This window comes from Varroa destructor, unplaced genomic scaffold (genome assembly GCF_002443255.2).
Source record: "Varroa destructor unplaced genomic scaffold, Vdes_3.0 BEIS01000004.1, whole genome shotgun sequence".
NCBI lineage: Eukaryota > Metazoa > Arthropoda > Arachnida > Mesostigmata > Varroidae > Varroa > Varroa destructor.
Window position 1 is genome coordinate 27,116,957 of NW_019211457.1, and position 14,302 is coordinate 27,131,258.

The 14,302-nt window shown below is 42.4% G+C and overlaps 1 protein-coding gene and 1 long non-coding RNA gene across 7 annotated transcripts in view; one reads left to right on the forward strand and one right to left on the reverse strand.

Annotated features, from left to right (window-relative positions):
* The window catches only part of LOC147756026 (uncharacterized), a 31,827-nt gene extending 28,875 nt beyond the window's left edge, over positions 1–2,952 (forward strand). For all 3 annotated transcript variants that reach the window (XR_015326824.1, XR_015326823.1, XR_015326821.1), the window contains one exon: positions 2,174–2,952. This is a non-coding gene — a long non-coding RNA (uncharacterized LOC147756026). The remainder of the gene's footprint in view (positions 1–2,173) is intronic.
* LOC111250273 (integrin alpha-PS1-like) overlaps positions 1–14,302 on the reverse strand; it is a 130,790-nt gene that overhangs the window by 32,794 nt on the left and 83,694 nt on the right. The window contains exons 1-2 of one of the 4 annotated variants that reach the window (XM_086987666.1): positions 8,158–8,285; positions 4,435–5,327 (exon numbers count right to left, since the gene is read on the reverse strand). The exons of 1 other annotated variant lie outside the window; for it this stretch is intronic. In XM_086987666.1, the coding sequence (XP_086843792.1) occupies positions 4,435–4,565 (131 nt within the window). In that variant the 5' untranslated portion in view covers positions 4,566–5,327; positions 8,158–8,285. Of the gene's footprint in view, positions 1–4,434; positions 5,328–8,157; positions 8,286–14,302 lie in introns of those variants that run through there. 2 more of the 4 variants (XM_086987667.1, XM_022805230.2) reach the window with 2 other exon arrangements.

The following is a 14,302-nucleotide window of genomic DNA, read 5'->3' on the forward strand; positions in this document are numbered from 1 at the left end:
GGCGGGCAAACCCTCGCTGACTTGTATGAGTGGTGAGGTGAAGTCCAACACGTAAAATTTATTGAGACGCAGAAATCTATGTATATAGTTCTATCTTGAGCCATATCAATTCACGGATCAGATGGATGGTCGGGAAAGCATTAATGGTATAGTAGTGCAGCTTGTGATTCGAATGCTTAAAAAAAGATTGTCTCGGATGTTTCATAATGAAAAGGTTGGCTAAGGCATCGTAGGCGGGTTTATACAGGTGGTAGTAAGTTGAATTGCGTTGCTATAACGCAATGATATCGAAGTGTGACTAGTTTCAAAAGAACGTGGGAGTTTACGTTACAGTGGAAAGATTCATAGTCACACAAATGGTATTGTATAACGTTGCGTAATAAACGTCTAACTCTACATGATTACACGAGCGTTATTTGTCTTATTATCGTTATTGTATTAGGTTTGCTAGTAGCAGAGGGAAGCACTTAAATGTGTGACCAGTTAGCTTTTGTAATAGCGCTACATGAACAGTCACTGGCAGACTTCAAATGCTCTTATCAAATGCCGCCATATTTATGACCAAAATGTCGATGCTCGTCAAACGGTAGACTGGCCACAGTAAAGGTAAGTGTAAAGTTGGCCATTAGTGGTAAGTGCTAGATGTTTAGCACTTGACAGTGTTAATGCTACAGTACACCTCTTTTATGAGTGCTCTGAATAAAGTTTAGACTATCAAAAACTAATCGAACTCCTTCGCTCAAGACTCTTCATTTTAAGAGGCCGCAACGTGTTGCCGTAAGGCCGATAAACAAATGGTTAGAAGAAGATAAACAACACAAATAATATTCTTAGAAGTGCTATTTTAGCGTATGATTGTCATAAACTATCATTACTACTAAGAATATCTGCAGACTGTTCATTACGTCTTCAACGATGTAAAGCTTACCACAAATTATCGTTTGAATCGCTACATCCAATAATGCGTTAGCAACAATTCAACTAAAGTTATCCTTAGTGTAAGAAGAAAAGTTGAATTTCACTCGCTCGGAATTCAAGCTAAAAATGCAAAAGTTCATTTTCATTATCTCAGCGAGAAAAAACTTGATAAAAATCAGCCACCAGCTTAAGCAGTTGTTCGTATCGCGCAAACGACAACGACATCAGCGTTCGCCGTTTGCGTATCGCCGTCTACAATTTCTACGTGGAAAGACGTCAATTCACAACGTTTGAATCGACGTCTTGCTTTGCTGCGCGCGCCGTAGTCTAACTTCATTTTACCTCCTACAACCGCCTTACAGGCACACAGCCTTAACTACTCTAACAGGTTTAACATGGCGGATGAATGAGGCCTAGCCACAAACGAGTAGACAGAATCAAGCTACGGTCACTCGGTTCGTCCATCGCACTCTTAAGTTGTAAACTTTATTGCGACTCCGCTACACCTAAGGGGAATGGATACCTTATGTTACGAGTTGTTGTAGCGACACCACAGTGGTAACGGCGGCTGGTGCGTTGGCTAGCTGGGTCAATATCGCCCGTAGCCGTTTGCTGGCTTGATCTATCTGATCAAGCCAGCAAACGCGCTAAACCTACAAGTGGCTGTAGAACGAGGAAGGTATGGCCAAAGAACGACTATACGACAAGGGCATGACGGGTGCAAGTGAGATGAAGATGGGGAGATACAGAACAGTACAGGCATAACAGAGAAAACAACAATGGAACGGACAGACGAAAGCCGTAATGCTTCAAAGACACACTTTACACTGTTCCCTACATGACAGAGTGTAATACAAGAACCACCCATGGCAAAAGCATAGATTGGACACCTTAGATAATACTTCGACTACTAGGTAGCATAAGTGAAGCAAGCGGGTCGTTGCAACAGAATGAAGCACAGACTGGAAACAGCAGTAAGTGGAAGGGGATAGGGGGTAGCGGTCGGCGGTAACAAGCGCCAATAAAATTGATTTGGCTTTTATGCTATTGTATTTACGCTGTCAATGGAGAAGAAATAGGAAGTTTGCCTTCTGTCCCTAAGCGTCTCCACAGCTTCGTATCTATGCAGTAAACATTGTCAATCTTCATATGTCAATAGTTGCGGCAGCCTGTTACTGAAACACCCGGAATTATCGCTTAATTGAAATACCTTGCGGGGAGAGCAGAAATCTCATTTTGTTTGTATGGTTTTCAGTTTTGCTCACTCCACCCGTATCATCATTGCAGTGGGCCTGAACACGAATGCGGACCAAAATTGCCGGTTAGTGGCTTGGTTGAGTGGTGCCTTTTTCAGCGTCTCCGTCCAGCTTCCGCTTTGAGGTCGCTGACTGATCAAGCGAATAGCAGATGACAAGCGACAAGATGAGAACGAATAAACTTGCGAACGCTGATAAAACCTGTTGTTAATTGATCATGATAAAAGCATTATGTAGGTGTCACAGTGGTTACGACGGTGTTCAGAAAAAAAAAACCGTGCGATCCCTTGCTCTTTCGATTGCATACGTACATTTCTGTGAATCCCTTAGCGATGTTCATAGAAGTTGCACAGCCACCTCTGATGTGTTTATACTATGCGAGACCGTTAAAAAGTAAAAGGGATATTCTCTAAAAGCTGCGTAGAATCTTCGCATATCAGATAGTGAAAACATGGTGGATGGTCAGACCGCCAGTGGCTCATTTCTCTGATGGTTCTGAACGTGTTGCTTAAGGTGTAGTTTAGCCGAGCGATCGAAAGCGGCGGGGCCACGATCAATTGAAGGATAATCTGTCGCACAAATTTAGCAAGACGACTAAATAATTAAGCTTTTAACTGTTTCAGTATGAACCAACAAGCACCAAGAAATCTCAGAATAGTCTGACCTAATGTACTGACCGTACAGAGATTATGTTAAACACATTAAAAATAGTTACATAAGTGTACGACTTTGACAATGCACCCTCCAATCCCGCTATAATTAATAAAAACAGTTAATAGAGAAGATAATGATATAAATAAAAGATTACTAAAAAAAAACTGCATCTCTTTTAACCATCGCACTCCGACGATCTTCCTCGATTTTCTCCCCAGCCAGCACTGATATCAACCACTCATCAATCCACCCCAAGTAAGTACATGTGAGTCTTCTTCACAAACTATTTTAATTTCTCTATGTTTGTCTGTACACCATCGCCACTATCACAGGCTCTATGTTACAATATTCGGAGAGCCACCTCGAGTACTAAAGCATAGCATAACAGCTTCTCAGAATCCAGAATACGAAAGCTCTACGCGACATGAGAAACGGCATTCAAAAACAATCTTTAAAGGCAAATGAGCCACGAGAATTTTGCGTGTGTCTCATAACCAACTATCAGGATAGCACAGCGTAGTGGTCGTGTTGTTAAAACGTAACCAACGGCGAAAGTTAGTGAAAATGACTGATCATACAGCGATTGTGCCATGTACAACCCACCGAACGGGTTCGTATATGGCTGCGTGAAACAATATGTGTTATATGCTCGCCTTTATGTGTTTAAAGGTCGATCCCTATTTGTTCCTACTGTGTCATACGGCGAGTCGTTGTTACCGTCCTCTCTTAGGTCCTCAAAGGGCGAGTCCTATTGGTCTAGAGGCTCATTTAGGATCTTTTTCAACGTGATCAGTACTGAGGTCACAGCCGAACTTGGTAGATGTTTACTTGCTGAGGTTACTCGCTTCTGTACAAGTTATTAAGTGAAAATATTACGATGCGCAACTTAAACTACGGGAACACCCATCTTCGTTATTATAGCATTATAATAGTTGGCCAATACAAAATGATCATTGTAGCTGTGAACAGTTTATTAGTTACCATCGCTTGACTGATATTGCCCAAACGGGCTAGGACTATGAACGCGTTGGTTAGGGGATCGCCAAAAACTTAGTCTCAGATGCTCGTCGTTTGCTAATATTTTAGATTACCCTTATCTAGTTTTTACAAAGTAGTAGCAAAAAAAGCCAAAAACAATAACTGTTTGCTCGAATGACGATAACAACAATAACAGCAATAAAATGATCACAGAAGAAATCTCCTTTCAGCGCTTATTCGCTGTCAAGAAAGCGTAATGATGGCAGCGGAATGAGTTGTCAGCCTCTCATGGAAACAAACCGTACCTTGGATATGAGCGTCTGAGGAGTGTGCTTCTCCCACAGTTACGTCAATTTTTTCTCGGCGTCGACTTTGACTTTAACGCCAGAAGCAGTCCTATGAAATTCTTGGCTTTATCTTAGGATACCATGCGGTTTACCGCTAACTGGTAATTCGGTGAGGAATCAGTAGTCCCCGTCTGACGAACGTTTTTCTGATGGGTCAACAAAAAGACAAGAGCAGGTAGGCACTAATAACGAAACGGAGGACTTAGTCTACAGCACTGATCAAAATAAAAGATCATGGGTTATTCCGGTTACATTATTTCCTGGTTTGTAGAAATTATTACCTTTTTATCCGACTAGCTTCACGTGCCTTCGGGGATCGCGCTGAGTGAGCTGTTCTCGATTTCACGGTAGGCTTTGCCTTTGATAAATTTCCATAAGTAGGCCTCAGATTGCAATAGATAAAAGGCTCCATCTATTTTTTCGTATACATATCTATTCAACGGCATATACACACTGCACATTTTGTACACATAAAAAAATCTATATATTTATATAAGGTTCAGCTAAAAAGTTAGTAGGTTTTCTATGTAGTACACGTGAAATTAATTAGCCACATTCTAAACAAGTACTCACCTAGAAACGATGTTCCTAGAGCCCCTTTACCTGTTTAGAATGAAACTTAATTTATAGATAATATTATGCTTCGTTCCGATATCCTCTTAGTACAAAAATTATGCAACGCCATTAATATAAGATTTTACTAGATGCAAGGTAACAAAACCACTAGAATTCAATTGTAAAAGCTATGATCCGCTCCTTTTTCAATCATTTACTAGTCAATTGCATTTGATCTATCCCGAGGAGCAGAGCTTCGTCAATTCGAACAAACACTTAGGTTTACCCTAGTAAACTAAACTTCACCCTGCGAGTCTGAAAATAAAGAGCCAACAATCGGTTTGATCGTCAGTTACATTTGTTATTGGTCAGCGTCGTCTTTTTCTTCTTATTGTCTTTTCTTTGTGATGATTTTAGTTCTTGCTACTGTCGACGTCCATGTCCTTCAGATGAAATATCTGTCTTTCATTCATCCTTCAGATGAAGCCTTTCATATTAAGCACCGATTTTCCCTATAGTTTTTCCCTTTTTTCGCCTGGAAGGCCTATAAGCTTGCTCGTCTTCTAAACGGGTTGCATGCTGTGGCTGAAACTGTATCTGGGTCATAGGTGACGATGAACTGCAATATGCATACAACATACGTAGCAGAAATATGAGATACTTACTGGACGTATTATATGCAGCTATGAGTTCTCCATTGTTATTAATTTCAGTAAGGTTACTAGATGATATCATGGCAATGACCACATGTCCATTGTAGTTGTGTATGTATGGGACTATTTTTACATGGCTACATTAAAGTCCAACTCCTACTACATGCACGGGTTCCAACACGCAAAACAGCGAGCACTCACAACGACCGCTACTGCTCTTTGTGTCATAGTCTGATCTTCCTCCATCCATGTGCTATGTCCTAGGCCAAACGACGCGACATTAGGTCACCAGTCTCGTTGCTAACCACCGAACCTCTTTCACAGCCTTAATTTTGAAGCCTATATTTAGGCTTTTATTTGCTTTGTTCTTTGAGCGTCTTCTGCACGCGGCTTTGCCGTATCGCGTTGTATCATGGATCGAGAAACGCTGTTGTTCGTCTGTATCGTTGTGTAACAGCGTGTCCTCAACAAGCCGTACTCTCTATAATTCCGTTTACATTAGTCTATCGGAAGGTTGCCATTTCTCATACTTGCCTGCTCTCGTGTATAAGAGGATCATAAGCTCGTCCAGGAAGCTGTCCGCGAGCTTTTGGGAAGGGCATCGTGAGATCGAGGGTTTGCCGACAGTTGCACGACAGAGAAGAATAGCGACGTTACGTATCGTGCACTGGTCGCAAGACAGCTATGTTATAGTCAAATATGTACACATCCCCAAAGAACCTTCCTTTCGATGCTAGTTTTGCAGATCCTAGACTCCGACAAGACATTATTGTGTGAAATATTGGTAATGGTAAAGATATCGGTAAATGACGAGGGTGGCCTGGAGACAGAGACACTGTTGAACCGTTATAAACCTTACTGGCGTTCCTGCTAACTGTATGGCTAGATAGCTAGTGATGCGACCCTCACTTTGTTTGTTTGTTCGCTCGTTCGTGTGACCCAAAGGTCATCAGAAAAATGGCTTTTGCCCCTTTCTTTGCTTGTACATGGGCGAGAACTACCGCCTTGCACGGCACTGTTATTGCTGGTCACCCGATCTCTGACGTGAAGGTCAGCCCCTAATAATGACAACAAACAAGCTGACAGGTTCTTTTTTAGCCTTGGTTATCGCTTGTCTTCACCTTTTCTGGCTTCGGTTCTACGAAAAGCGAAGTTAGCCATCGAATTCGTCTAGGGAACAGGAGACTGTGATAAGGATAGATCAAAAAAGTTCAAGGATTTTTTCGCCATGATAACGCTATTGTATGGAATGGAACATTTGGATAACGTTCCTATTTTGGGAAGTTCAGTAGGTGTCAGTAGGATTAGTTATTAACAAGGACAACGGTGTATATGACGTATGTTTTATGAAACATTCTCTATTGCAGCTGTCGCTTGTACTGTATGCGAGCATTGTCGTTATTGCCTGATCGAAACCTTCTAATGACACCTTAAAAGGAGTTCTGAAACTTACGTAGTTACGCTATATTATAGAAACATATTACGCTATATTGTGTATTATAATGGTTCCGAAAAGTGTAAAGCCCTGGTTTAGAGCGCATCCCTAACATTGTTTCTCTCACTACTACTGCTTGTGACTATCACTAAGCATTAGATGTGCTTGCGTATCAGACGGGGGTCCTTCAGTTAACCGCGTACGATAGCAGAGCCTGTGCCCAGTGAGACAAGAGGCCATCTCCTGACATGGGTCCAAAACCACAAATGGGGACGGCATATTTACGACATAAACAGCGATGCATCCCCGACCCGTATATACGAGTACGATAGGCACCCTGCCATATCCAGTGCATAATACAGTAAATAGAAACTGTCCTAATCGTACGTTTGAACGTTAGTTGATAAAGAAGACAGGTCGCTATCAAAAAAAAAAAATGACAGAACTATATGAACAAATAAACCATATCAGTGCCGTTTATCGATAGCAGAAACTTATTATTCGTGAGGTCGACGCCAGCAGCGGCAACTGTAATTGTATTCTATATATTCAGCAGCTGCGTGAGGCCATATGCTTTATTTCCCAAAAGCGACGGTTGGTTATGTGTTTTTCTGATGGCCAGTTTACCCAATTAAGTATTTTATCCGCACAGAATTTCAATACATTTTTCATCACTGGCTCGAAAGAGCGTTGAATATCATCGGTGCGTTTGTGTATCTATCTGTGCTCGTTCCTTTGAGCGTATCGTGGTTGAAGTGTCGCAAAGTGAAGTCGCAAACGGGCTGTGCTTCTATAAAGGATACTTGAAATCACGCCCACACATTGGTAATGGTAGGCGGCAAGCCTTTTAGAGTAGTTCAGACAATGATTTTTGTTCCATTGTCGTAGCAACCATATTTGCATAACGAAGACGAAATGACTGCAGAATACGTGGCACCACTTTGATAGCTAGCCGACCCATGCGCAAACATCATGAAAACCATAGACGGATTGTACTCTTCCAACTCAACCGTTTGCGTAGAAAAGTATATAGATTTTGAGGGACCAGTAGATTCAGAGGTCTGTGGCTAGAAACTATTAATAGAAAAGAGGATTGGGCCGAATCGATAAAAGCCATTCGTCTGTACACACGCGTAGTCAGTTACTTGTCGTTTAAAGCTGTTTTTAGATCGCTAGAAATAAATAAGTCAGACTAGCTGATCGCACTCTTTTTAACCAATTTATTTTATTATTATATTTGACACTTCTAATACCCTTATGGGGTCGTCTTTTACCCTTATCCACCGTTTGATCCAGTCTCCTATGCGTAAACATGCTACTATTCGCCTTTTCTTCCATATCTCGTTCTTGGTCACACTTACCCATACGGCTCGATGACTGTTTTCTCCTTAATAACAATGGCGGGTCAAAAGCTGACAATATCGCTGATCGGCTTTAGATAAATCCATTTGGTTCACGGTGGCACGTTCGGTATCGGTGACGGTAAATTCTACATAACGACACCAACAGGTTATGTTTTAACTCGCGTACATCATTTCGAAACTTGCGGCAACAAGCCAAAACGTAATACCTTTCCATCGATCAGGCCGATCACCCAGAACAAATCCTTCACATCTCGCGTTCACGTAAAGCTTCCGCTATAAAGTCCACGATTGAAGTGCTACTCTTCGCTTGCATTTCGAGATGAGCTTCACATACCACCTCTACTTGGTTAGCACATGTTTGATTTTTGATCACCAGGACTATCAACCCTTTCTACTAGCAAAACAGGCCCTGCAGTTACAAAGTAGACTCCAGCGAAACTGACTACATCCTTAACGGCTGCTCTATCCCAAAGAGGACCAACTAAACTGCGTTGATAGTGAATTGTCGGACAAACGGAGCTTCCGAAGAATTACTGTAGGAGAGAAGTTGCTCTCTGGATATATCTATCCATCGAAAACGATAGAAAAAACGGGAACAACGTACACCAACCATTGCTACTTTTGTAAGCCATATACATGGCGATGGAGATGTTCATATAATGACCATATGGGTAGGATAACTGCAAGGCCCGATAAAGAGCAGCTTTATGACAAGTCTCATTAATATCGACATGGTTGTAAGCTGCAGGCCGCTACATAGGGTTTCACAGGCGATAATTAAACAGTTAAAGCCCGCAGGAGCTCTATCAGAATGACACTGAAAAGAACAGTAAGAACGTTCAGGCCGAGCTTCAAATCAGCTAAATAGATAGAAGACATTTATACATCAATGTGGTCTGATGCGGAATTCGGAAATCGCTAGCGATTGGGTTTCACCTAAAACAGACCTTTACGGTTTTCGACGATTAGTCCTGTCAGCTGGGTCGATTTGATAAGTAGGACTATCACTGACTGTCTTTGTTTCTCTTCGTGTAGTAACCCTCTCAATAACCCCTTTCTTCTTACCGTTACCATCCAACTGTCTACATATCAACGAACGATTGGTGCAGTTTTGTCGACGCTGGGTTACTAGGCCTGTTTACTATTGCAGATGGTGGCGTCGGCGGCCCAGCCCAGAGCCGATTCTCAGTGTTACTCAGCACTTATGGGGCGGCTTTTCCTTTACTGTCTAATCGCGAACCAGGTTTCGTCAAAACAGGTCGTACACTATACAGAAAATATCTTGAAACAAGACAAACAATAGAAGAGGAAACAGCTTTAACCAAATTGCTAGCAATTGACTGTACCAAAGGATCCCGCTCAGCTCTCTTGATCGGCAGACCGAATGACTTCCGCACTAATTTCATCTGTCATAAGTAAAGCAAATAAACATATGGATCTGCCTCGACTGAAGCACGTATTGCTGTGTACGCCGTATCCGTTCGATAGGTAGAACTTCTGCGAGTGTCAGTCTCAAAAAGAACACCTGCTCAGTTTCTTAACTTTGCTTCTACACGTCCCGTAGCGTTCACAATGGGATGAGGCCTCGCCAAGGCATGGGTTTCCTTCAATTTGTCAACTTCGTGCTCTTCACAGGCTGACCAAACACCTGATCCGACAAACGACGCAAATTTAAACACCCGCCACTTCGACGTACGTATTCACCAATGTTTCCGACAAGTATCGTTATTGACCGGTCATCTTAAGCTGCAGCAAATCTGTCCAAAAACATCTGTATAGTCTAGTAAAGTTGTCTCTAGCGTTCCATAGCGTTCACCCCCATGACAAATTCGTTCAAGCATAATATTTGAATCGTTACGATATTACCAATCTCGTTGCCCGTCGTTGTCGAGACGAAGAAAACCAAGCCGATAACAACAACAACCGCAACAACGAAAACAACAACCTGCAGTTGTTTCTCGATAGTTGTCCGTTGTATTCTTAAGACTGTTGTGACCAGAAGCAGAAGTAGTGGCCGTTCGTGCCTGTCGTCGTGCCCTTACTAACGTTTATCGAGCTGAATCGACGAGTTCGAGAAGGGGAAACGAATCATCGCTTGATTAGTGTGTAGGGCACACGTTCGTCGCCTCACATAGACTTGTTCGTACGCTTGTACGTTTTGTTCACTTGATGTCTAATAACTTCCTCTGTTACTAGAGCTTTCTCCTTGCTTGCGGCTTCTGCAGACTAAGTATAATGGGTGCGGTGTACAAGATGAACGGCAATACGCTGACGTAACATATCTAAAGGCCAGCTATCGCAGACAATGCACATGCGCCGACAACTAGCCCCTGTGGGGGATTAAGCAGTGTCAGGCGGGATTTACAAAAGACGAGACGGATTACACAAGGGTAATAATTTTCCCTAAAGACTCTAAAGGAACGGCGTTCATCATGTGAGGCTCGTTGGACTTATTGATAGCTTATGCTGAAAGGCGACGCTGCTCAACTTTACTCGGTATTCATCAAATATAATTTTTTCAGAGCTACGGCACAAATCTACTACCTATTCGACTCATACTAGAACCGATCTATAAATATAGTATGGCATGCGTGTAGTAAGGATTTTATTTTTATTGAGCAGTATAAGGAATCTGCTAATCATGTAAGTGAGTGGTAGCCCTGTCTGCGTACAGTCAGGGAAGTGGACTTCAATATTCTCACGAACTCAGTCAAAACAAAGGCCTCAATCAGTAGCAACCCATCTCTCAGTGAGCTCAAGCAGATCTAGTTGTTGACTCGCGGGTCGAGCGATGAACACTGGCGGTTCAACGGTACTCGCAGTTACACGATCGTCTAGACTATAGATTGAGGGAGTCTGTGCGAAGGCGTTAAGCCTCGCCTTCGTACAGACAGCACGGACGATTTCAGACCTAACAAACAAATACCTAGGAGATAGGGCGAGGCAGAAAGACACATCTGTATTCGGAGTCGCCATCGTGCGAAGAACTTTTGTCTGAATAGCAACTGTACCGGTAGGCACAAGTAAGAACGCGCTACCCGCTCTATTCTAGCATAGACTAAACACCTTAATGACCTCTTTACCAAAACTGCACATAAACGTTTGGACCAGTTGTATTCATCTCAATAAAGGATCCTGGATCGCGCAGATGCACCATCGCGTTTCGATGCACATCTGATCCAGCACAAACACATATGTACATGCACTCGGACTCTGGGCTGGGTGAACATGCAACCATTTTCAGCATCAAAAGAGCCACGAAGACCAAGCTGTGAGCGGTCATGTCGCAGACCAAATCCACAAACGCATATCTTCGATAGTCATTTGAGAGAAACAACTTTCCTGTGCACATGCATCTTGACATGCACACGTCTGGATTGTACATTAACACTAGTCTACCGTATGAGCGGAATAGCAAGTCCAACCAGCTTAACTGGTTCGAGCTCTTGCTATTGACTCTGGCCGTCGCCTATGCCCAGAAACTGCTTGATGCTTGCTACACTCCATCTACAGTAGCTTCTACAATGTAGTAGCGGCACCAGACGATCGAGTAACAGCTGCCCCGACCCACTGATTGAGATGCAAGCGCTCGGTGTCTAGATTTATCTTTTACAGTAACCATGTGGTATACTTTCGAGTATGAAAAGCCGAGACGATTACACTCCTGCTACTTGGAGGCAACAAAAGCACACAACCGTATCTGTCATCGAAACCATGCGAATGGTTGCCACGAAACGAGATGCATTCGTGGAATTGGTCGCATGTTCTTATACCTATTTTTGGATGAGTCCGCAGCAGAGGCGTGTTCTCAATCTATTTCATTGGCTCCAGGGGAAAATCGCGCGTTACCCAGTGTCAAACACTTCGAGATTAACCGAGATTTGATCAATATAAAAACAAAAGCAAGAGCTTTCGTAAAGGTGAATTTCGCTTACGTTGTGAGGCGGTCGGCCTTGAACTGGCAAAGGAGCCAATGAAAAACAAATTCAGCCTGATCAAACGGGTATTAAAAAGAATTTTTTTCAACCTCTGAGGCGATGACTAAGCACTTGCCTTGCACCTTGACTGCGTTAGAAAAAGAATGTAACGAACATCAGTTTAATTTTCGACATGGCTTTTTTTTTTTTTTTTTTTTTTTTTTTGTATAAAATAACAACTATGAAAGCGAAATAAGTGACAACTACGCTTCTAAATGCCCCCTGACAGCACGCCCAGGGGTAAAGGAAGATTAGCTGTTTCAAGCTCTACCGCATCATTCGATCTGTTATTGAATAGGCATTTATATACGTATCGATTATTTTGTGTATAGTTTTTCAAAGTGTTTACTTATTTCATATGCTATCAGATATGATTGTGTCTGTATTATTTGTATAAACACGTACAGGTGACGAGGTGTTAGGATCCGCAGGTCGGCAACACTGGCCCAAATTGGTATTCAGAATAGGTAACTTCACGAAATTTGTAGATTTTTTTTTGTCTTATTGGGTTTGTGGTATCCTTACGTTTTGCAGATTAGGTGATAAAGTTCACATAGAGCGAACTGTCTATTACAATCTGGCGATAACTTCCGTTCGTTCGCTTCAACCTGCCACCGACCTAAGTCAAGTTTAATAAAGATGAGGATATATTTCGGCTAGCTTTGATTTCTGTGTTTGTGTCATATACATATTCAGTTTTTGGAAAGCAGCGTCTCTCGCAGATCTTCTATGGGCAATGGAGTATCGGTCAATAAAGCGAATTGTTGCGGACAGGCCTAGCACCAGTTTTAAGAATGCCGCCCTTATTCTGCCCAAAGTCAAGTTTGTCGAGGCATGTCTTGTCTGCAAATTGAAAAATACCTACTAGCTCCGAAACGCTTCCAATTTGACTCAACTTCTAAATCCTCTATTAGGTATCACATGCAGGTTTTGACACAGACATACAAACAAATACACATGTACATCTGTACATATTAAGTAGATTTCATCGTAGAAAGCATCATTCCCAGAAAATGAAAAGCTAATGCCATGTTGAACAGAGAGGGTATCGCTTACGGACATACACCGATTGCTCTGTCTGTACAAAAGTAACAACAGCAGCAGCAGCTGCTGCTGGTGCAGCAAAAACAACATCGGTAAATCGTCGTAAATAAAATCTACAGAGGTTCGCATCATCAAATAAATTCGTGCTATCTTCCTTCGACCTGATGGCTCTTCGCACTTCCTGTTTATTTTTATGTATATTTCGCAGCCGCTAGCCATGACTTTAGCCGGACCTTTGTCTTCTTTAGAAACGGCCCAATTTCTGTTATGATCGGCCTTTCGTCGACGTATTTGTACCTATTTTCCCTAAACATAGGGCATTTACGAGTACATTGACTCCACATGGCGCCAAAAAGTACGCCGCAAGGTGCCCTCATGCCTATAGTGCCTCCCGCTGTCGCTAGCTCCGACGGAACGGCGTTTACTATTTGACACGAGGATATGATTCTGACGAAAAGAAAGGCGGCGGTATTCGCGAGGCAGATACGGCGAAGCAAGTAAAGGTAACGATATATTGATCGTATGCACTTAGTTTTAAAGAGGTATCTTTAAGGAGATTTACTACGCCTATGGTAACAACTGCAAGCCGTGAGCTAGCATTAGGACAAGAGCGACGTTACAATGCCATTAATTTTCTCCATTTGCGTCTCTCGCATTTTTGTAGCTCTTGTGATTCTCGCTAAATGCACACAATCGGCACGTATTAGGGTAAATCAGAATAAATGTGGACGAAGGGTGTTTGATCGGCATTAAAGGCCCGTTTTTCTGCGGTCGATTCTGTTGACTTAGCGAACTTCGAACTTCGACCACTTCGTGAACCCTTCTTTTCTTCAACGTTAAACAGTCTTATAGCCTCAGTTCTACCGGGTCAGAAGCACGACTTCGGCCTCGCCTCGTCTAGTTAAAGTTGTCCGAAGATTACTAAAGCGTCGCTATTAATCTCTGAAATTAAAGGAGGATATTCGCTAAGAATCTTACCACAGTATCCAATAGCAGCAGTACCACGAAGTTGCATGGAACTCTCTTCTTACCCGGCTTCATTTCACAAATTAGCGTTTCTTGACAAATTTGCCTTTTACCCCTATTTTACTTTTTCTTGCTGTCAATCCATATCCTTTCAT